This window comes from Acartia tonsa, chromosome 4 (assembly GCF_053477335.1).
Source record: "Acartia tonsa isolate MP-2025a chromosome 4, ASM5347733v1, whole genome shotgun sequence".
NCBI lineage: Eukaryota > Metazoa > Arthropoda > Copepoda > Calanoida > Acartiidae > Acartia > Acartia tonsa.
In genome coordinates, this window is record NC_137263.1 from 38,427,057 (window position 1) to 38,449,612 (window position 22,556).

The window sequence follows — 22,556 nt, forward strand, 5'->3', positions numbered from 1 at the left end:
CGTTGTTTCAAACTTAAAAAGCTTGTCTTAGCTATGGGTTTAATTTTATAAATACACAATGAACATCAGTTATAAAAATTGTCGGACATTTGTTTTGTCCATTACTTTTTATTTTGACACTAATGGACTTCCTTATTTATCAGATTTTACGGTAATAATCCTGATAGGAATTTTTTAAACTAGGTAATAAAATAATGTCTATAACCGCAACGCCCCCCCCCCCCCCCTTCCTGGCCTGCCGATCGCGCCTAGCCATGTTACCTAATTGTAAAAAAAGTTCTCGTGGGGGGGGGGGGGGGGATATGTATAATTAATAATTTGAAAGAGTAAAATTCTGCCAGTGGAAGCGCGATAGTGACTTTATGAGTGATGAAAGTGTTTTAGACTAGATCTTTTGTCAATTAATCGAACCGCCTTCAATGCCCTCTCGATAGCTGAAAATATTTTTAAGTGCTACTAAATGTTTACTTCATAATTTTACAATAAAATACAATAATTTAATATAATTTTAATTCGTAGAACATTAGTCATTTAAATTTAATTAACGACAAGAAAGACATAACATTATTGACGACAGCTCACTAGACCACGCACTTACCAACGGCAACCGATGCGGCCGGATGATCTAAAAATTTGAATATCCAGGGTTGTCAAATTTTTATTTAAAATTATTTTGTAATATAGTTTCCAAATATTTACAATTACCACAGCAACTTAATGGACACCCAAAAATGGATATTTTTATCCTCAAATACAGCTCTGATCTAAATGAAGCGAACTCTACTGCATAAGTTGAGAAAAAAATATATAATATATGATAGTTGGACTCTAAGTATGACATCTACGACTAGGACCTCTGTTTTAAGTCCCTTCTCCTTTATGCAAAAAAAGGTAAAATATGTGATAAAAAAAATTAAAGAGTCCACTTTTGAAATTGAAATATTTCATACAGTGGCGTGCGAAGCACTTTGTCTAGGGGGGGGGCATTTTGAAGATTTTGTAAAATTTTGCCCCCCCCCCCCCCTAAATCAAAGTGCCCCGAGGGGGGGCATTTTGATTATATATAATAATTTTAAATAAGGGCGTTTTAAGGGGTGGGATTATTTGATTACGGGCCTTCTAGTCCTTATCCCTACTTCCCCATCCCTTCCGCCATCCCTATTTCCCATTTATATCCCCCATCTCTTCCCCCTATCTCTTCTCCCCCATTCCTTCTCCCCCATCCCTTCTCCCCACCCAGCAATGACCGAAAGGAAGGGAGCTAGAAAGCATCTTCGAAAAAAAAGTACAGAAGATAATTTAACCTTATCACCCCCCCCCCCCCCCCACCACAAAACATTTTTATGGGTGAAAGGGGATGTTATAAAATCTCAGCAGGAAGGATGAATAACCCCATTAAAAAAATTTGGGGGGGGGGAGATAAAAACACTCATTTTGGAAATAATTTACCAAAAACTAACCTAATATGTAAAACTGATTTTAAATATTTCTTTATTGTATGACAACAAGGATGACAACATCTTTAAGTTGCAAAGCACAAAAATCATTAATAACAATACAGACAAGTAGATTTAAAGAGCATCTGTTGAAATAAATATATATTTTAGATAGAAAAAGTCACAAATCCTTTTTCCTGGATGTTGTGTGATGACAGTCAAAGTAAATTACACACTGGATGCTCGAAACAGCGAGAAATTTTTTTTTTTTAAATCTTATAATCCACAAAAAAATTTATCGTACCATAAAAACCAAAGATATAAAGAACTATGTAAAAAATAAAAAGAATTACTTGTCCTTGTATCTACAGATATAAAAATCTCTTAGAAATATGGAAAACTTTGGGGTATAGTCTCTTTTGTGGCAATGCCTCTTAAGGGGCATTACATCGTATTTTCATAGTAGCTTTTAATATGTTATTCTAGGTTAAGTTAGGTCGGGTGATTTCCCCGCAGGGTTAGGCAATTGGCCCCGCAGCAGCTATAAATAGGTGAAAAGCTACTGTGAAAATACGACGAAATGCACCTTAAGAGGCAATGTCACAAAAGGGACTATACCCAAAATTTAAAAGATACAAAAATAGCCAAAAACGTCCTGAAAAGCAGTCCGACCTCCATGAATTTTTAATAGTTAATTATACTCCATAATGATGGGAATGTTAACATTAAGTTTTAGCCTTCTATCTTTAATTGCAGTTGAAAAAATCACATTTCCCCCTTAGCATTACGTACTGACAGCCATAAAGAATTATAGAGAAGCTAAAAAGTTATATCAACATATCCTACCCTCTTTAAATGGCACATTAAAACTCTGTTAATTTTTGATTAAGTGGTGTTTACAATGATTTATAAGGGCGGTGCGTGAAGCGCACCTAAAAATATTTACTCGCCCTTTGAACTAAAATCAATTAAAGACAACAAGAGTGGCGTATTTTATCAAGTTAGGAATATAGAGTGTAGTTAGTTTTAAGGGTTTTTAATGAAAATTGCCATAAAAAAAAACATATCTTTTTGTAAAGGTATGTACACAAAAAAATTATAAACTTATCCTGAAAATAATATGACATCATATATAGTTATTCATTTAGACAGACATACAGTGTTGAGAAAAAGGCTTAGATAAATATCAACGCTGTTTCTTTTTTATATAAAATAACTTTTTGATTAAATATTTGTTGTTTACACATGTTTTTATAGAAATAAAAACAAAATATACAATGTGATAAAAAGCAGAAACCATTTGGAAGGGCGCAAAGCGCAATTTTTTTTCTTCAAATATGCAGGGAGGGAGGGGTTTTGGGCTATTTATTACACTAGTCCCCAATATTTCATATAAAATTTTCTTATTTGTTTGCTCAACAACTTTGGGGACTTTAATGGAATTTTGATTGGTTGGTTAATTAAGTCAAGTTTCCATACATTTCATCCACTAATTGTAATCTATAAAAGGGGCCAGTAATTTTGTGTATCATCATTGGGGATGTACAAAATTTCTTTGGTAAAAAGTTTATATTATACAAAATAAAATACTTCCTATAATCTGGTTTGTTATGTTCAGTGAAAAAAGATTATAACCTAATTTCTACACTAATATAAAAAAATTTGGTAAGGTTAAATGAATAGTATCTGTTTGTTTGCCACGAAGCGGCAAAAATTTTTTGTTGAGTATTTCTTGATCTTTTTTTTGGAAACTGGGATAGTTTTGCTTTTTGTAGGGTAGGGGGCAAAAAGGGGCATTTTTGTTGACCATGGGGGAGCAAAATGGGGCATTTTTCAACATTTAGGGGGGGGCGGTGGCTAGGGGGGGCGTTTTGGTCGCTAGGGGGGGGGGCGATTGCCCCAAATGCCCCCTTCGGTTCGCACGCCACTGATTTCATAGTTATTTTTTCAAAAATTCTTTTTGATTCTGTATTTTAGGAAGCGTAATTTCAACATAGCTGGACCAGCCTACCCAGCTTAGAAATTTTACTACGTGAAATTTGGCATCTTAGTGAAAATGAACAAAAAAAATTTTTTTAGTTTTTGTAAGATTTTAGTAAAAATTTACTAAAAGAATTTTGTAAAACTCTTACAGCCTAATTTCTATTGTTTTTATTTCTTATAAATTTTTCATCATTATACAGAAATTGAGTAAAATTTTACACATGAATTTTGGAGGCTAAGTCCCAATAATTCGGACTCTAACAAAAAAAATGAAGTTGTAAAATTTTACAAAAAAAATAGTAAAATTTTACACATGAAATTTCTAGGCTAATGCCTAGTTCACAAAAGACATAGGTTGACCTCTGGAAATTTAAAGAAGCTTTAGGTTGACTGATTTTATAAAGGTATTTGTTAATTGTACTTGTTTAGGTTGACCTACAGAATAAATCGGTTGACCTCTATAAGTTGTTTGTGAACTGGGCATAAGTCCAAATAATTCAGACTCTAACAAAAAAATGAAGTTGTAAAATTTTACAACAAAAAATAGTAAAATTTTACACATGAATTTAGGAGGCTAAGTCCCAATAATTTGGACTCTAATAAAAAAAAGGTGCTGTAAAATTTTACTATTTTTGAGTAAAATTTTATTAACTATTATTTTTGATTTTTATTCTTCTAATTACATTTTGAAAGCTTCCCTTCTTTGAATATAAATATTTGGGCTTGTTCTTGTATACCCATATTATATTCAAATTTAAATAAATATTAAAATTTTACACATAAATAGTTTTATAATTTTACTAGTTATGTGTAAAACTGTTTAAAATTTTCGTTGTAAAATTTTACACAATTCCTGTAAAATTTTACAACAAAAACATCCTGTAAATTAGCGCTAGGTTTTCTGTAAAATTTGTTTTTTACAGAAAATCTGTAAAATTTTACTGCAATTTTACAGAAGTTTACATCGTAGGCCCCTGTAAAATTTTACATGATTTTCTGTAAAATCCAGCCTTTTTCTCTGACAAATTTGTGTCCTGGGTTTAAAATGATTAGTTTTAAAGAAAACAAGCAAAATTTTTTTTCTCATAATTTTTCTCAATTTTAGATCAAAAACCATATACATGTGTAAAATTTTACTAAAAAATTTCAGAGTTAAAGTCCCTAAAAATGTCACTCTAATAAAAAAAGAGTTGTAGTAAAATTTTAGAAGTTATGGAGTAAATTTTTACTAAAGAATTTCTGAGTTTAAGTCCCAAAATATGGGACAAAAAAAAGTTGAATTAAAATTTGACAACTTTTGGAGTAAAATTTTACTCAACAACTTTTGAACTATTATTTTTAATTTTTATTCTTTTAATTGCATTTTGATAAGTTTCCCTTCATTGGATATAATCATTTGGGCTTGTTCTTAAATGCCCTTATTATGTTCAAGCAATAAAATAGTGTTTAACAAGGAATATCTTACAAATCTTAAAACGTAAGATATCATCAGCACTCTGTCCGTCAGTCACTCTATTCTCCAACAATTTGCATCCGGCCACCCTGAAGTTATTAATTTTATTTTAGCAAAAGACCATTAAAATGATTCACCAATCATATGCCAAAATAAAATGTGGAGCAGCCTATAGTTTCTCCATAAAGTGGACAAATATTCCTCCATTAGTCATTACTTAAGAAGGCGACACATATTCCTCCTAGAAAAAAAACATCAGTCCATAAAAAAATCTTGAATTATAAGAAAACAAGGATGATAATGTCCTTAAGAGCAAAGTGCAACAAAAAAATTATCATTCAAATTGCCAATGTAGTGGTAAATAAAAAGTCAAAATTTGAATTCAAACTTAGGTATGACCACTAGATTGCTTTATATGCTTTAAATTAGTAACACCTCTTAGTTAGGGAAATCCAATTATATAAAGTATTAGCAAGTTAATTTTGCCTGGAGATAAGATTTCGATAACCACTAAACCGATTGAGTTTTCCTTTTTATGGAAATTTCACAAATGTTGATGGCTGGTATTAGGCTATTTCTTTTAGATTCAATACTACCCCCTTCTTACCCCTTTAATACAAAGCCTCTACTAAATCACAATTAGGAACTGCTGCTAGTATTCATAAAAGTATTTAAATGTTTTTAGATTACAAAATTAACCAAAAAAATCATCGCTGTAAATGAATTATATTTATTGTACAAAGCATAGATAGATAGATAGATAACATATTCGTATTCTTTTCCGTGGATTCCTCCAGCCAACAGCAATAAATCAATTAGGAAATACTAATAGATCAAATAAATCAGCATCAAATATTTCTAAAAAATACATAGCCTTTCTTTCAACACCTTACATAATATGAATATAAATACTAAATATAATTTATTTTTTGAACTTTAAAATCTAAATTTGATAAAAATAGTTTTTGATTAATATAAAATTAATTTTCTATGAAAGGATATTATAAATAATTGGACGTTTTTTTACAAGTTTATATTTAGAAAGAGTAGAGACTTCTGAATCCAACATTATCAATTTCATCAAAATTTTTCTTGACTGGCATGGGTCTCTTTACAAATCTTCCAAATCCGGTTCTGTCGATTTCATCAAAGTTCTTCTTATTTCTGCCGTAGCTCAGGTGTCTGAAAAAATAATTTGTGTATTTTACAATTTTTTGTGCCAGTAAAGGTATTTTTGTTAAGGACATTTAAAACGATTATTTCTAAGCACATCTTCAAAAACCGTCTAAAAATAGATAGAAAAGACTTAAAATGCGCAGCACACGTAAATGTGCTAAAAAGTTAGATTTTATGCGCGTTTTTTTTCTAGCTATTGTGAGCTATCTTGGTTTGTAAAGTAGTAAGGTTTTTTTTTTATTTATCCGTAATTTTTAAAGTAAACTTCACATAGGACAAGGAATGGTAAAAGGCTATCATTTTTAATTTAAGCATAGGATTGTTTTAGGCTATTTTTCTCCCCTGCCTTCCTTAGATGCTAAGGGCGCACTCGCTAGTTTACTTGAAAGGATTTAGGATTCTTTAAAAACTTATACAATCGATACCACTACCAAAGTTTTAGTGAAGTTAATTTAAGTTTAATAGTTTAATATTAGTAATCACAATTCTGTGCGTTTGTTATCAAATGTTTTGTTTTATTCAAACTTACAAATTTAAAACTATAATTAAAAAATAGGCCAGTACAGAATGCTATTATCTACAGTACGTTTTTCTATTTACTACTATTTTCAAAAATGTTTATTAATTAAAATCAACAAAACAAACAGATTTCAAAAATAAAATAATTAGATCATGAAAAGAAAATGAAGTAGCAGGCTTCGTCGTATTTTCCCAGTAGCTTTTTATTTGTTATTTTAGGTTAGTTACATATTTATGATTGCCCCGCAGGGTTAGAGCATCCCGCAGGGGCTAGAAATAGAAGAAAGGCTACTGTGAAATTACGACAAAACCCGCTACTTCGTTTTCTTTCCATGATCAAAAAAATGATTTAGAAGCAGTTCATTTATAGTTATTTGTCCCTTTACTTTTTTGCACTTACATATTTCGAAATTAAGCTCTTTTGTAATAGTTTAAATACTTAAATTTACATGAATAATACATTTATTTATAATATACTAATAGCTGTGCTCCTAGCATATATGGAATCTGTATTCGAAGATTTGAAAAATAGCATGAAACCGTCGCTAGATTGAATTAAAAAAATAACCTAAAACCATCTCGGGACCTATGTGAAGCTTCTTTGAAAAGGAGAACTCAATTTATTTAGCAACTGAAGAAATCTCAGGCTTTAGACAAAAAAAATATTTATTTGTCCCTTGCCTCTATAATATGGAAGAAGAGGTCGGGTTATTAGCCTTAACCCTTAACAGTCGGGCCCCTTGCCGCACCTTAATCAGTCGGGGGGGGGGGGGGGGCGTTCAACGCCCCCCCTTATTATCTCAGTTCCTATTAGAGCTAGAGGGCAAGTCCCCTGTGTTATGATGAATTTCCGACCTTTTATAAGTCTAAGTCAATTTTCGCTTCCTTCACCCTTTTATTTAACAACCTTTGTTTTTAGGTCCTTTTTTACTCAAAAATTTCAAACGGCTGTAATTTTTTTATTTTTAAAGCTAGAAGAACAATTTTTTTGCAGAAAATGTTTATTTTTATGTAAATTTTATATTTGAAATATCAAAATATAAATTTCAGCGGCCGCAGCTGTACTTGGCAGCTGCCAGCCGCCGCAGTCGGTGGTCGGCGGGAAAACGGCGGCGGATCTTTATGAAATTTTAATACATTATCTAGACATATAAGAAAAGCTTAAGTTTAAAATTTGAAGTCCCTAAGTCAAAAATTGCGGCCACAGGAGCCTTTTAAAGATTTCTGGAGACCTGGAGGATCAGGACCTGCAGGATCATACCTGGAACCTGAAATTGACTTGAACACCTGTATTTAAGATGAGGATGTACTACTAAAGGATAATTAGTAATTTGGTAAGATAAAATGCTTTGTTTAAGTCAAAAAAATATTTTTGTTCTTTACCTGGATGACCCTGCCAGGTTTGCTGGCATTCTGTGCCCGCCAGGATGGAGATTTTTAAAAAATTCCAACTCTCAGTTATGTGTCATACCCATACTTAAAAAGTCAAGCAGTTTGGGCTCTTTATCTTTCACTTACAGAAAATGAGATAGAAAAAGCCGGATGGGGGGGCGTTCAACGCCCCCCCCCCCCCCGACCGTTAAGGGTTAAACCACTCCACGATATTTATGAAAGTACTCAGAAAAGTTTAATTAATTCGCATCAGTATTTTCCGAAATCTTACTACTTTATGATAACTTGCTTATTCGGCTATGTTGGAAATGAAACTTAATATCCTTGTAAAATATCAATTTGTTTAATATGGTTATTACATTGTTGTAACCTATCATCATTTCATGGGTTTCATGCCCAGACATAATAAAACTCATTGCTTGTAAACAAACATGGACAATTACGTCCAAAAGAAACAAGTTACTGAGGCAGTTGATTAAAAATAAAGCTATGTGTATAAGTTAAAATCTAAAAGCTCTGAATTCTAAACTTAAGGTTTAAAGACAAAATTAATTAAGTTTTTCAAAAGACGAACAGATTTTAGATATTTCAAATTACATTTACAAATTGCATTCACAGTACTTATACAGAAGAAGTAAAAACATGAAAGATGTAAAAATTTAAGAAAATTAAATATGAATAATTCAGGGGAAGGATGAATTGTAGGAAGTTAGTTACCACTAATTATTAGGACTTTACAAACATCAATGACACTATAGATTTGCAGAGTAGCTCCACTAGTAAAATATTTATAACAACCATTAACAAAATAAACTAGGATTTATAAAGCGAATATTTTCTATCAAACTTAATTTTGTCAAATGAGCTATTAGCACTTATTGTACTCAACATTAACTATAGTTTGAACTTTGACACTTTCTTTTAGTCTTTAATCGCACCGACGCGACGTTCTGATTCAATTTTAATACGTCATCAACTACCACTCAACCAACCCAATGGATAAAGAATATACGTGGATATATTAACAGGAAAGCATTTGTCGTCAATTTAGGTTGCTAATATGGACCTTACTTATTGGTCAGTTTATTCAACAAGTAGGAGGGAAGTACAAGAGGTATCGTTTTTTTAACCAACTGCAAGTATCACTTCATTAGAGTACATGAAAATCTGGTGCAACATCCAAGTAATAATATATCGAATACCATCCCCAAAATTTATGTACAGTGGCCAGTCCTCTAACAAATAAAATACAATATTTGTTTTAGCTGTGAAAGATGTCAAACTTTTCTCATTAATCATTTAAATATTTAGCTACAAGATTAACATTCGGATAAATGAATGGGAGGGCAATATGCGCAATAGAAAAAGTAGAATGTGTGTGTGTGTTATTATCTCAGAAGCTTTGGACGCAACCTCTAGTATTTTTACCCCAGGGGTAAAATATGCTTGGGGAGGGGGTAATTACCCCCCCAAAATTTTTACCCCGGAGTAAAATATGCTTGGGGGGGGGGGAGGTAAATACCCCCTCCTAAATGGATGGGGTTGCCTACGGCAACCCCAAGGTAGGGATAAATTTTAAATGGGGGTTGGGGGGTAATCACCACTTTACCCCCCCCCCCTTTGGTCGTCCTTGATCTTAGTAGAGAAATACATATTGTTTATTTTTATCATCAACGGCTTTAACATTGTTTTAACTTTGAATCCTTTTTATGTTTAAGATATAAGTGACACTAGATTCAAACCCATAAATCTAATCTTTTAAACAAATATACTGATCTCTTATTCTAGTGGGTTCTAAGAAAACAAAAAAAATTCTATTTGACAAATGTTTAAACTTGAAGAAAAAAGTCTATATCTAACTTATTTTTATTAATCCATGAAAAAATGAATTTATTTGTTATATTAGGTAATCCAAACAAAATATCATGATCATTTGCGAGAAAAAAAATAATTTCGCATCTTTTACGGATTGACATTGCCTCTGGTTATTTGGTTATTTTATACTCTCTTCCTATTCTATAAAGTAGTATTATGTTAAGTAGTAGTTAAGTTCTCTGGATGGATTTAGGCTATTTAATTTGAAGAATTTAGTATTCGGATAGTTGTATGCTATTTTTCCTATTTTTATCCCTACCACTTCCAATACAGGACCTCAAAATGCTATGGGCGCAACCACTACTTAATCTTAAAGCAGAAATAAGGTTTACAGCTAACACAAAAGCTTTATTTTTTTTTTAGATATTATATGACAAAATCTAACTTTTTATCTTTATTCAATATTCTACTAATGGTGACACTGATTTTCCATTTCATGATAAAAGAATAAGTTTTTGTTTATAATAAAAACTCCATACAAAATAAACATTTGTGTTTACTTAAGTTTCTGGAATTTACTACACTTCACTTTTAATCCCATTTTCCATTAGCATTTTAACCATTGATATATTACTTTATAATAAACAGTCATTTTAAACAACAAAGACTGCTTTTACAAATAAGTAAGCCAATTTCATTTAACCACCATTGAGCTATGAAACTGACGTTTTTTTTCAACAAAATGTAGCTGTATTCTATCTGTATTCTTTAATTGATACAGATTTATATATTTTGTTCCGTTTTAAGCTGTGGCTCGACGGCCGGCAACTGAAAATCTTACCCATACGGGAAGGCAGATAATCTTGACTCTCTCAGAATGTTTCCATTTCCAAGTTGGTCCAACTGGCGGAGAATGTTTCCACCTCCCAGGGTATCCAGCTGACGGAGGATATTGCCATCACCAAGGTTGTCCAGCTGACGCAGGATGTTGCCTCCTCCAAGAGTGTCTAGCTGGCGGAGAATATTGCCATCTCCTAGCTGGTCCAGAGCACGACCAGACTCATCGATGTCTGATAAAACAAATCGAACTATTTGCATGTATTCATAACTAATTAACTTTAGTTTAATGAAAACAATTGGGGTGGGGGGGGGGATGAGTTGATTTCTGTTGGGAAGGTGGAGGTTACCATAATAGTTATAAACCCTCCATTGAGCTGTAATAACCTTCACTGTATTAGAGAACCTTATCGCTCCTCCATCGGCTTGTAAGACCTTAAGCTAGACAAACATCCTGCTACTTTAATGTGTAGTTTTTTGAGAAAACAAGGATGACAACATCCATAAAAGCGAAGCTCTGAAACGGTAGGACAAACGGACATTAACACTTGTATAATGTCAGAACTGAATAATCAGAATGCGAATGTATAAGAGTCAAAGCAAAATTGTAAGTAAATTTGTTGAAAAACTGCTTGATACAGGATAATGATTATGGACATACTTACATTTTTAGGACTTGATTATAGAGTTGCTTCGCTTATAACATTGTACTTTGTTGTCCAAGGAATCAGTATACCAAAAATCAGACTAATCGGATAATTAGGTCACTTACAAATTTGTTGTTAAAAATTAAAAAAAAATCAACATGTTTAAAATGGACGTACGGACATTCTGGTAATGATTATAGAGTTGCTACGCTTTCTAACTCGTACCTAACTATTACTGGAATCACCATGCAAAATTTGAAATCGATAGGACAATTCTAACATGCCTAAATTAACGAAAAAAGCTATTTAAAAAAGTAAAAAAAATCAACATGTTTAAAATGGACGTACGGACATTTTGGTGATGATTATAGAGTTGCTACGCTTTCTAAATCGTACCTAACTATTAAAGGAATCACCATGCAAAATTTGAAATCGATAGGACAATTCTAACATGCCTAAATTAACGAAAAAAGCTATCCGTTACGGACGGACGGACGGACGTACGGACGGACGGACCGACCCTAATTATAGAAAAGCTTCGCTTTTAAAAACAGCAATAATAGTGCCTTAGAGCGTGCTTTAAAGAAAATTTCTTCAAATCTAAATTGTATTACCTGGTCTGTACATAGGATGAGGGTTTGACAATACCTAAAATCAAAATATTTATTAAATTTTGGGAGGGTATTAGTCCCGGACATCTTCTATAAATAAAAATTATTGGTTGAAAAGTTTACACACTTCTTGTTAGAACCCACCAATAAAGAATCTTAGACAATCTTAGTTGTAAGGTTCCTTTACTACAAACATCTATCATTACAATTGATTATGTTTATTATTATTAAATTTTACTGAAATACACAGTGAGTTTTTAAACAAACAAATGACAAAATATTTGTGAAGTGAATATAATTTACAGTACAATGTCCCCATCCTCCTTGCAATATGGTTGATTAAATATTTAGCTGCGACTAAGCCTCAAATTTAATGCCGATAGATGCTTTGGTTTTTTTTAAAAGAGGGATTTGGTCAGGTTCTTCCAGCTATTTTTTAACAGGTTGACTTTCCTGTGGCTTATGGCGGCTCTGACGTGCGGCTGCCAAGCCTGGTATATTGAAAAGTAAAGACTGTTATAGTATGACTAATCAATCAAATTTCCCAGTGGAATTATTGGCTACAAACTTTTATAATTCTTATATCATAGCAAAAACAAAATATCACGTTTGGTGCGTTCCTACATAGCATGAATAATAATCTGTTATATTCCTACAAGTGGCTTCGCTATTACCCGTTACGATCCTCGCCACAAACAAGAGGTAGGTTATCCCCCTCCCGACTATTTTATATTAATCGAAAGAATATATACTTCCTTGGAAGGTAAATTAAACAGTATTAATTCCTGTTTTAGAAGAACAATGAATTGATAAGTACAACTTTAAGTAAAATCCTATATCTCTGAAACTTTGCTTAAAATCAATATGAACTTTAAAAGAATAAAACTTTTACACAGAGGAAAAGGGATAGCGACTGCTGAAATTGCGCATTTTTTTTGACATTCCAAAAAAACATAGAAAGAGATAACAACTTATGAAAATTCAAAAAAAAAATAGTTTTTCTTTGCTTGCTAATAATTTTTGCGGTCATAAAAAGAATTTCTTTAAAATGTTGATTTTACTAACTCGTTTACCAATAACGCAATGTTTGCTATCAAGTATTTAAGGAAGGACATTAAAAATTCATCATGTATATTGTTTTTAATTAAAAATGCAATTATTTCTTTCTTCAAATTGTAGAGTTCATGTGACACGGCTATGCTGCGCATTATTAATTTAAACAGTGGAGAATTTAGCAGCAGATTAATTAAGTATGTTTTAAAAGGCGGCGAGGTTGTGTCTGCCTAAAAATAGCTTGTCTCGGCTAAGGCTGCAAAAACTAAAAATAAGTGCTGTTACATTATGGCTTAATAGCTGTTGTAATAAATGTATGACTCAGTCATAATTATAAAACATTTGAATTATCTGTGCGTGGTTATGCTACTATTTTTAACAGTCCAGTTAATTTGATATTTTAATAAATAGCGGACCCCATCAAGTTATGGCTGCCAATCATGAACAAATGATTTGCAAACTCTGCTAAGACGTAATGTAAGGAGATTTTAATACATGCGTGAAGGGTACATGTGTGAAGTAAAAAAAGTAATATATTATGCTATCCTAATTTCTTCACCACTAATAATATAATCCTTTTCCATCTCTTTCAATACAAGAATGTAGGTAATCAACTTGAAAATAGACCATTCAAACTAAAATACGTTTTTCAATCATAACTGTATTTTGGACAAGAACTTTACAAACCATGTAGCGAGCTTACATGACTCTTGGTGCGAGGGAGGGTCAACCCCTTAAACCCCCACCTTATCATAAAATAGTTTTAGATGCGTTAAATCTCTTTAAGTATCCGCTTCCATCACTGACTCCTATTTTAAGAAATATTATTTAGCGCGGTTAGAGTACATGCTATTTGAGTGCCCTTAAAGCGAAATCTATTGAAGTATGATAGTGCAATATTTCGAAAATCCCTTTTTAGGGGTTAGAGATTGTACTTACAATTTGTACTTCTTATTGGACTGTACACTAAAGCATTTTTGAAATATATTTCTCTCTCTCCTTCTTTATAAATTTAATATATTTTATTTATTATTTAAGTTATATAAAAAAAACTCTACGCATCTATGACCTTTTTCGATCTTGTGACTGTATGTGTTTTATGAATGTTAAAGTGGTTCATATGACAATAAATTATCTGAATATGACATCACATGGATTTATTAGTTCATAAGTAATGCAGCAATGTTTTCAAAAAAATCAGTAAGCCTTACAAAAAAGTAACAATGTGTAGTGATGGATCTCGATAATCGATGATCCGATATGGTTCTCATTCACAGCGTAAATAGATTGATCCAGGATAGATTTATAACTATTTTGGGGAGGATACTGTAACCCCCCAGGAGAAATCCCACTTTTACCATTCCCTTCAAGTACCCCCTAAAGGTCTTTCTTGACGTAGCCGTTAGTCTACAATATAACAGTAAATAAAATTTTATGAAAGAGAGAAAATAGTCAATAAAAAATATGGCTCTTAAATGTCAGGGAAGAGAATTCAACTGAAATTAAATCAGGTTCCTTTGTTGATTAAGATATCTAGAACAGCTTTTATTTTTTTTTTTTTTTCAGGCATGTTTATTTTAACTTAGCCAAAGCAGAAAGCACAAATTTAGTAATCTTGCATAAAGTTTTGTATAGTGCCTATAAAAAAATGACGACATACTAGCCTGCCATTTGTCAATCAAAAAATATAATGCCCTACCATTGGTAACTTAGTCAGTGTATTGGCCATTTGTATTGTATTTTTTACATGCAATATAAAGAGCTTTATCTTACATAATTGTATTTGAAGAAGAATTGTTAAAAATATTATTTTTATAAATTTTCTTTGGTAAAGAAGCCGAGGAAATTGAAAATAAATTGAAATATTGTTGAAATTGAATAAAAGATGTGATCTTCACCTATTGTGTGAATATAAAAGGGGCGTCTGTCAATCTTATTCTTAAGCATTTCACTAAACGATTAGAATAAGAAAGACATCTGACATTTTTTACACATCATATATTGTTCGATTACAGAGTTATAAAAGAAATAACAATATGCTTCAAGTAAGGTTAGGTTTATTTTTTACTAGGACATCACCACATGGCTTGTTAACCGCAGGGATAAAACCTGATCTAGAGCCTCCCGCGAGAAGCAAATCTATGTTGTAAAGTTTGCATTTGTGCTTCTTTATTTGTAAGGCATTTAATTGTATTGTAATGCCACACACAGGGATCTTAAGGGATAAAACAATTGACCATAAATTTTCTATAATAAAGATAAACAAAATGACCATTATAAACATTATAAGTCTGTACAACACAATTCAGATTTAAATATAAACTACCAAACGTAGTAAGCCAACGAATAACAGAACAAGTTAATAAACTTTGGGCTTTAGTATAATTTAAAGTTTATTGTACCATCCTTCTTGGTTTATAATTAGTTGCTCAATGGTAATGGAGAAACAATTTTTTGGGGCTTGTATGTATCTTTATTAGCAGCCAAGAAAATCACATTCTGTCTAAGAATTACAAGTCTATGATAAGCAAGGATCTAAAGGGATAAGACAATGGCCGTTAAATTGATGTACAAACCCAATAATGACACAAAAAATTACTCCTTCTGTTAATTACAGTTAATGGTTGAAACGTTTGGATACTCAACTTAATGAATAAACCAATAAAAATTTATTCAAGTCCCCAAAGTTGTTTAGCCAACCAATAAGAAAACGTGATTAGAAACTTTGGGGACTAGTGTAATAAACAGCCCATTGTCACCTTCCTTCCTGATAACAAATTGAAGTAAAAGCGGTCAATGTGAATGATAAAGAAGATGCCCATTACAATCTTTATAAAATCAATAAAACATCTATTTTGAACAGCAGTCGTAAATAACATTGCGACGACGTACAGATAGATTCATAGGGTAACTTCATTTATAATAAATATATGGGATAAACAAAATATGTATTTTTTGTCTACATAGAAGAAAGTAATTTAAATGTATGCAAAAGAGTCACAAATTTTAAGAATGAATATTAAATATAAACCTTGTTCTTTGATGTATTTTTTCTATGGTTTATTGAAAAATAATGGAATTCTTTTTTGTATTGACTGTTGTGAATTCAAAGGAGTAAAATTTAACAGCTTTTCTATTTACATGATTTTAATGCATTTATGTTTTTATTGGGGTAAAGGGGGGTGGATGGAGAGTATCATTATATTAGCCAGCTTCGAGTATCACTTATTAGTATACGAGTACATGCAAATCTGGTGCAACATCCAAGTAATAATATCTCGATTACCAACCCTATCTAAGTAATACTATATCGAGTTAACTAACCGATTTGTGGAAAGTTAAAAATAAAGGATGCACAATTTAAACATTGGGACAAACGAACATTATTCTTTTAAAGAATTAACACAAAATATTATCTTGGAATTTTTATGCAGGCCCAAGGCAAACTTGCTTAAATAAAAGAAGCTTAATAAGGACTTACTTACATTTTAGACTTAATAATAGAGATGCTTGGCCTATAATAATAAATTTTGCCAGTATACAGGATGCCTATAATAAGAAAATACTTACATTTTAAGACTTAATTATAGAGAATTTTTGCTTATATCTATCTAATTTCCCAAATAAATCAACATTCTAAAAATAAACGTTTAGGCTTTCTTGTAATTATTTTGTAATTGCTACCATATGATGATAATTATTTCTCGCATCGTATTATAAACGGCTTTCCGCGGATATAGAATGTACAATTATAGAATTAAAACCAGTTTTTTTTGCCCCGAGGTGCCGAAGGCACTGGCTAAAAAAACTGGTTTTAATCTTATGATTGTACATTTTTATATTCGTAGAAAGCTGGATATAATACGATGCTAGACATAGTTTTTTCGTATGGATGAGAACCGGTTCCTATCCACCGGATTCGAATGAACACGAGAAAAATTGTTACTTAAGCAAATACGAAAAAGAAGAAATCGTTAGGATGTCAAACATGTCTAAATTACCAACTAAAGCTATCCGTTAACGCACGAACGGACTGACTCCAAATATAATAATATGATATATTCACTTCACATTATTTATTTATACAATTATAAGAATTATGAAGGCTTCTGATAGTATAAGTTTATATTTTTTAGTGTTTACCTTTTGAACACAAGCGACAAGAAGACATAATTTCCAGATTGCGTCCATGCTATTGATCAACAGTAAATGAAATAGAAAATACCAGAACCTCCGTTATATACCTCCCATATCTCCGTCAGATTATTGCTCCGGTGATTGGTAGCCTCTCTATTAACTCCGGTAAGAGCTCTGTCTCTCTACCTCGAATGGGTAAACAGAGTCACATTTTTTACGGAGGTAGTGACGTAGTTGAACAAAATATTGTACCTATTTTCTTTTTGAGCAACAGTCTTCACAGATTGGGATATTTTTAACTAAATTATTTATGAGATTTGTTTGAAATTAAGAATGATAAAATGTATTTAAGAAAAGTTTACAGTGATCTAGAGGTATAAGACAATGGCCGATAAATTGATGTACATTCCAAATGATGACACACAAAATTACCCCTTCTGTAGATTTAAATTAGTGGCTCAAGCGTTTGAACACTCAACTTGATAAACCAACCAATCAAATAATCCCCAAAGTTGTTAAGCCAGCGAAAAAGAAAACTTAATTGTAAAACAGTGGTGACTAGTGTAATAAACAGACCATCTTCCCCTCTCTCCCTCTGTGAAGTTTGTCCTGTTGCTAAAAAATTTCTTAAAGGTGTGAGGTTTAGCCCCGTAATTTAATATTTCTTAAATTTCTGTAATAAATATAAAAATGCAAAGCAGAGGGAGATATGGTTTTTCCATTAATTAGTTTTTTATTTCCCCCAGCACCACAAATTTGAAATTTTAATTTTATTCTTACTATTAGCTGATCTTATTTTGCTAATCCTATTATATAAAGTAGTAAGCTTTTTTCTGTCTGTAGCGAAGGATCTCGCTAACCAATGAAATGATATGGTTCTCCTTTTCAGTGAAGCTTCTTAAATGTCCTAAATTGGTTTTAGGCTATTTTTTGCCTTTCAATATCCCTTTGATTATAGAACTCCTAGATGCTAGGATAGCAGCCACTAGTATAAATGATGTACATCCCAAATGATGACACACAAAACTGTCTCTTCTGTAGATTACTATTAGGGGTTGAAACATTCGGACACTCAATTGAATATACCAAACAAACAATCAAAATCAAAATGTCCCCTCCCTCCCTAAATAATAGTTGGTTTAACAATTTTAGTGCTTCTTATATACTGTTGATCTTAAATTATATTTTGACGGAGGATACCCCAGATCTAGGGACAGAGCCACAAGTAAACATTGCGTTAAAGCAATAAAAAAAAATATTTACGTTCATGTCGTAAATCATAAAGATATTATACTTACGTAAAAGTGAAACATACATGTCAATGTATTTCACAGAAAGTAAAAAATATTTTCTCCTGTAAAACAAAACATAATCAGTACATTAGTTTCTAACCCTGAGACCCTAACTCAAGTGCTAACGTATTATGATTTATAAGATTTGATCCAATATCAAATGCGCTTCTCAGAGTGAAGAACTTTGCATGTAAATGAAATAATTACTTGATGTAAATATAATATTTATATGTGTATATGATGATGATGGTTTGTCAATGTTTACATTCCATTTATAACACAAGTTTACTCTTCTAATTGCCCTTAATTACAATACGATGATAACAACACCAATTATCAGACAGGGAGAGGGCAGTGGACTAAATTATACTAAAGCTATCTTATTTATTAATTGGAGAGTATTAATTGGTTTGTACAAAATAGCAGGTCCAAACTTCTTTGCTAGCAATATTTCTAACATTCAAACGTAGGCTGTCTGGTCGGTACTTTTTCTAAGCAGGGGGATCTTAATGGATAAGAAAATGATCCATAAATTGATTTATATTATGTATCTCAAACAAAATGAACCAATTCCGTAAAAAGATATTATTGGAAATGTTTGGACACTGCTAATTTGTATGACCCAATCAAGATTGAAGTATCGTCCTAAAGGTATTTAACACACCATTGAGAGAACATGATTATAAAATTTTTGTGAACAGTATAATCCTTAGTTATTAGATTGCTATTATAAACCAGCGGATAAATTTTAACAAGGGTCTTATACTTTTCAATGGCTTAAATAGGCATTTACAGAAAAAAGTTTAATTTAAAATGCAACAAATACTGCAGGAAAGTCAAAGATTATCCTTCGATTAGTCCACAGAAGTAAAGAAATAATGTTAAGTTTGAGATTTCACCAATGGAGACTTGACGGAAATTAAAATTTACTAAAAACCAAATCACTTTCTTACATGATTCTGGTGTTTTACCTCAAAGTGCATATCGAGCACTGAAACTCCCACCCCCTTTATTTATAAAATAAATTTTAAAAAGAATAGTATATGAAGGGGGAGTTATGCCTAACCCCTATATGTTCAGTGCTCTAACCCTGCGGGGCTAACCTGAACTAACAATGACCCGATCAACAGTAATTTAATAAACAAATCTACCTCCAAACTTTATTTTTAGTTAAAAAATAAAAATGGAGAATTCTTTGCTCTACAGGACACTTTCAGGGAAAACGTCTCTAAAAAAAGTGTACAAAACTATAATAATAACAAGGAAGACAGTGTGCGTTTATTGCAGCGTCACTAAACAAAAACACCCACACACAACAACATACAGACTAGAGTATTTCAGTTGGATAGCCAAAGTCAAATAAAAAAAAAATAATATTTAATAATGAATGCAGATTATACGTGGATATTAAAACAGGTAAAAATAGTCGTTAATTTAGCTTACTATCATGGAGCTCATTTATTGGTCAGTTTGTTCATCATGTGGAAGGGGAGGGAATGAGGTATATAAGGTGGAATGGTGGTATCGTTATTTTAGCCTGCTTATTAGAGAACACGAAAATCTGATGCAATAAGTAATAATGATGTAATAAGTATATATCCATTTATTTAATCATTTTATAAAGTAAGTAATAATTTATTTGGTAACCTTTTCCATACAATTTTAGTTTTTTTTCTTCTTTTTTATGTATTTGTTTGCGCACATAAATTAAAATACTTTAGGATGGGAGATCTTCTGTTCTTTAAAATCTCAAAAATAACAAAACTTTATTTAATGGGCAGGTTATAGGTTATTATTTCAAATATGGGCGAGGCTTTTTAAAAATCATAGTCTAGAAAAAAAATGAATAATAACAGCATTCACAAGGGAAGCTCAACAAATGTAAATTGAAATTCGAAACAAATATTTCCAAAAATCATGGCAAAAGGAATTATCCAAATTATGTACTAGTTATCCGTAACAGACAAACGGAAGCACAGACCAAACCTAATCATGGAAAAACTGTTTAAAAAAATTGTTACATTCTTCAGTGGAAAAAAATAATGATTTCCTAAGTAACTTTACAAAGTGACCTAAAAGTCAGCCATGTGACATCATAAAAATGAGGGATTATCCATCTCTTTTTTAGGGATTTTCTTTCCCACTTCTCCTCTCATCTCCCTCATTTTTATGAGGTCACATGGCTGATTTTTTAGACACTTTGTAAAGTTAAATTACCTAATATTAATTTTCTCGAGAGGTTTCGTGATTTTCCTTCCAACATTTTTGGGATTAGTGCTTCTCCAAATTGCCATTAAAATTTTTTTACCGTGCATAGTTTAACATCTCAGCAAAGATATGAGACGTGAGAAAATATTTTTTACCTTAATTTTTTTACTCAACTTGGTTGGGAGCTTTCTTAAAGTATTAAAATAATATTTTTGTATTTATTACAATTACAGTATATAGCTTACTAGAATTTAAAACAGTACTTTTTTTCAAGGATCTTGGTTTCCGTTTATCTTGGATAGCTAAATCATTATTAAACTTTAAACAATTTTTTATAAAATCTCATATTTCCAAAGTTAAACGTCTATAGTCAATATAGAATTTCAAATGTTGCGCCGCTAATAAAAAAATCTAATGCAATCATTTTTAAACTAAAAGTATGCTAATTTTTTGTTAATTTGTATGCTTTTAGCAATTGGGATTATTGTCATCCTTGTTTTATTAGAAAGAGGTCACGGAACGAGTCAATTAAAATTAAAACACTATTCTTTCTGTTATCTATGACGATTATTAATTCATTGAAATATTTCTTTTTAAAAAAATATTGATTTATTAGAAAAAAATGAATAATGATTTTCAACATGTATTTGAATGTATTTATTAGAAGCAATCCACAAGGTTTTCTTGAGAATTGGAATATCATATTTGAATTGAAATATTTGTACGAAGCTACTCCTCAACTAAATTCCAACATAAAAAATTGTCCATATGGTATTCAGTACTTTTTTGATTAAAAGACCTAATTTATGATCAGATTTCAATGAGTTAACGCATAGTTTTAAATTAGATTGACATCAAATACATGTATAACAAAGTAGCTACTCCATAATTCATATGAACATTGTTAGAGAAAAAAAACTATAGGTTAAATAACTGTATATCCCCATCCCAAGGACATTGTGCCGACTCTCAATTGGGTCTTTGAATAACAACCAATAGTGTCGAAAATATTAACAAGTAGCAGAAAACAATTTGCTAGCAGACGAAAAAGGTCCTTGGAAAAGGGGGCAGGTAGTTATATGTATATACATCTATACTATAGATCTGTTTGTCCATAATTGATTTGTTAATTTTTGTAGTTCTATTTATTTGATATTATAATAGTGATGGATTACGCATATTTTTATAAGCTCGGCAGCCTTTAGCTGCCCGGCTGACGATTCATTCAATAATAAGGTTTTGGCTGGGGATGGCTCGGACTGTCAGCAGTCGAGGGTAATTATGGTTGGCTACGGCTGAGGGTGGCTGATTCTTCCTCCAAGCGGCGTCGCCAAGCGTTCTCGAATCCGCTCAGTTAGTTGCGGCTGCTACTTTAGTTTAGTCTAAGCTGATTTGAATGAGTATTACAGCGGATGAAGCTGAGTGAGGCTTCGGGTGGCTGTGGCTGAAGCTATTTAGGTGGCCAAGTAAGCCGCATTGCTGGCAGTGAAGCAAATAGGTTGGCATACGCAGCAGCCATGCTGAGTGGAAGGCTTATTATTTGTCTTACGAAACTACGTGAGGCTTCTGTGGTGAGACTGTGGTTTGGGCTGACGAGCCCTGATATTTTTCTTCATAATCCTACCATCCATTAATATTTGACTAAAAATAAAACTATTCTACTCCATACATCCTGGTTTCGTTAAAATGAAAGATAAGACTTTTACTTGACGATGACAGGCAATCAGTAGACTAAAAATATGTGTAGGTTTATAAGTTTAAGGGTATAAACTTCAGAAATACTGCTTCTAAAGCTTAATCAATATTTATGTAGTACATATAAGTAAAAAAATTCATTTGTACAAAATATGCACTGTACAAAACCTAGTCGTGAACTAACCCACCATCTTACTTGCCGTCATTAGTCACTCATTTTCACACTAATTTACGTCTGTAGCTTGGGTTAATAATGAAGAGGGCTTCCGGATTAGAGATTATAGGTATATAAAGGTGTTAAT

The 22,556-nt window shown here is 31.8% G+C and overlaps 1 protein-coding gene across 1 annotated transcript; it reads right to left on the reverse strand.

Annotated features, from left to right (window-relative positions):
• Positions 1–5,588: 5,588 nt before the first annotated feature.
• Positions 5,589–17,192, reverse strand: LOC145317085 (uncharacterized). The gene is made up of 4 exons (XM_080157985.1): positions 17,066–17,192; positions 11,873–11,906; positions 10,616–10,844; positions 5,589–6,054 (listed from the first exon to the last, which is right to left on the reverse strand). The coding sequence occupies exons 1-4, from the start codon at positions 17,111–17,113 to the stop codon at positions 5,910–5,912; spliced, it is 456 nt and encodes a 151-aa protein (XP_080014111.1). The 5' UTR covers positions 17,114–17,192; the 3' UTR covers positions 5,589–5,909.
• Positions 17,193–22,556: the final 5,364 nt, after the last annotated feature.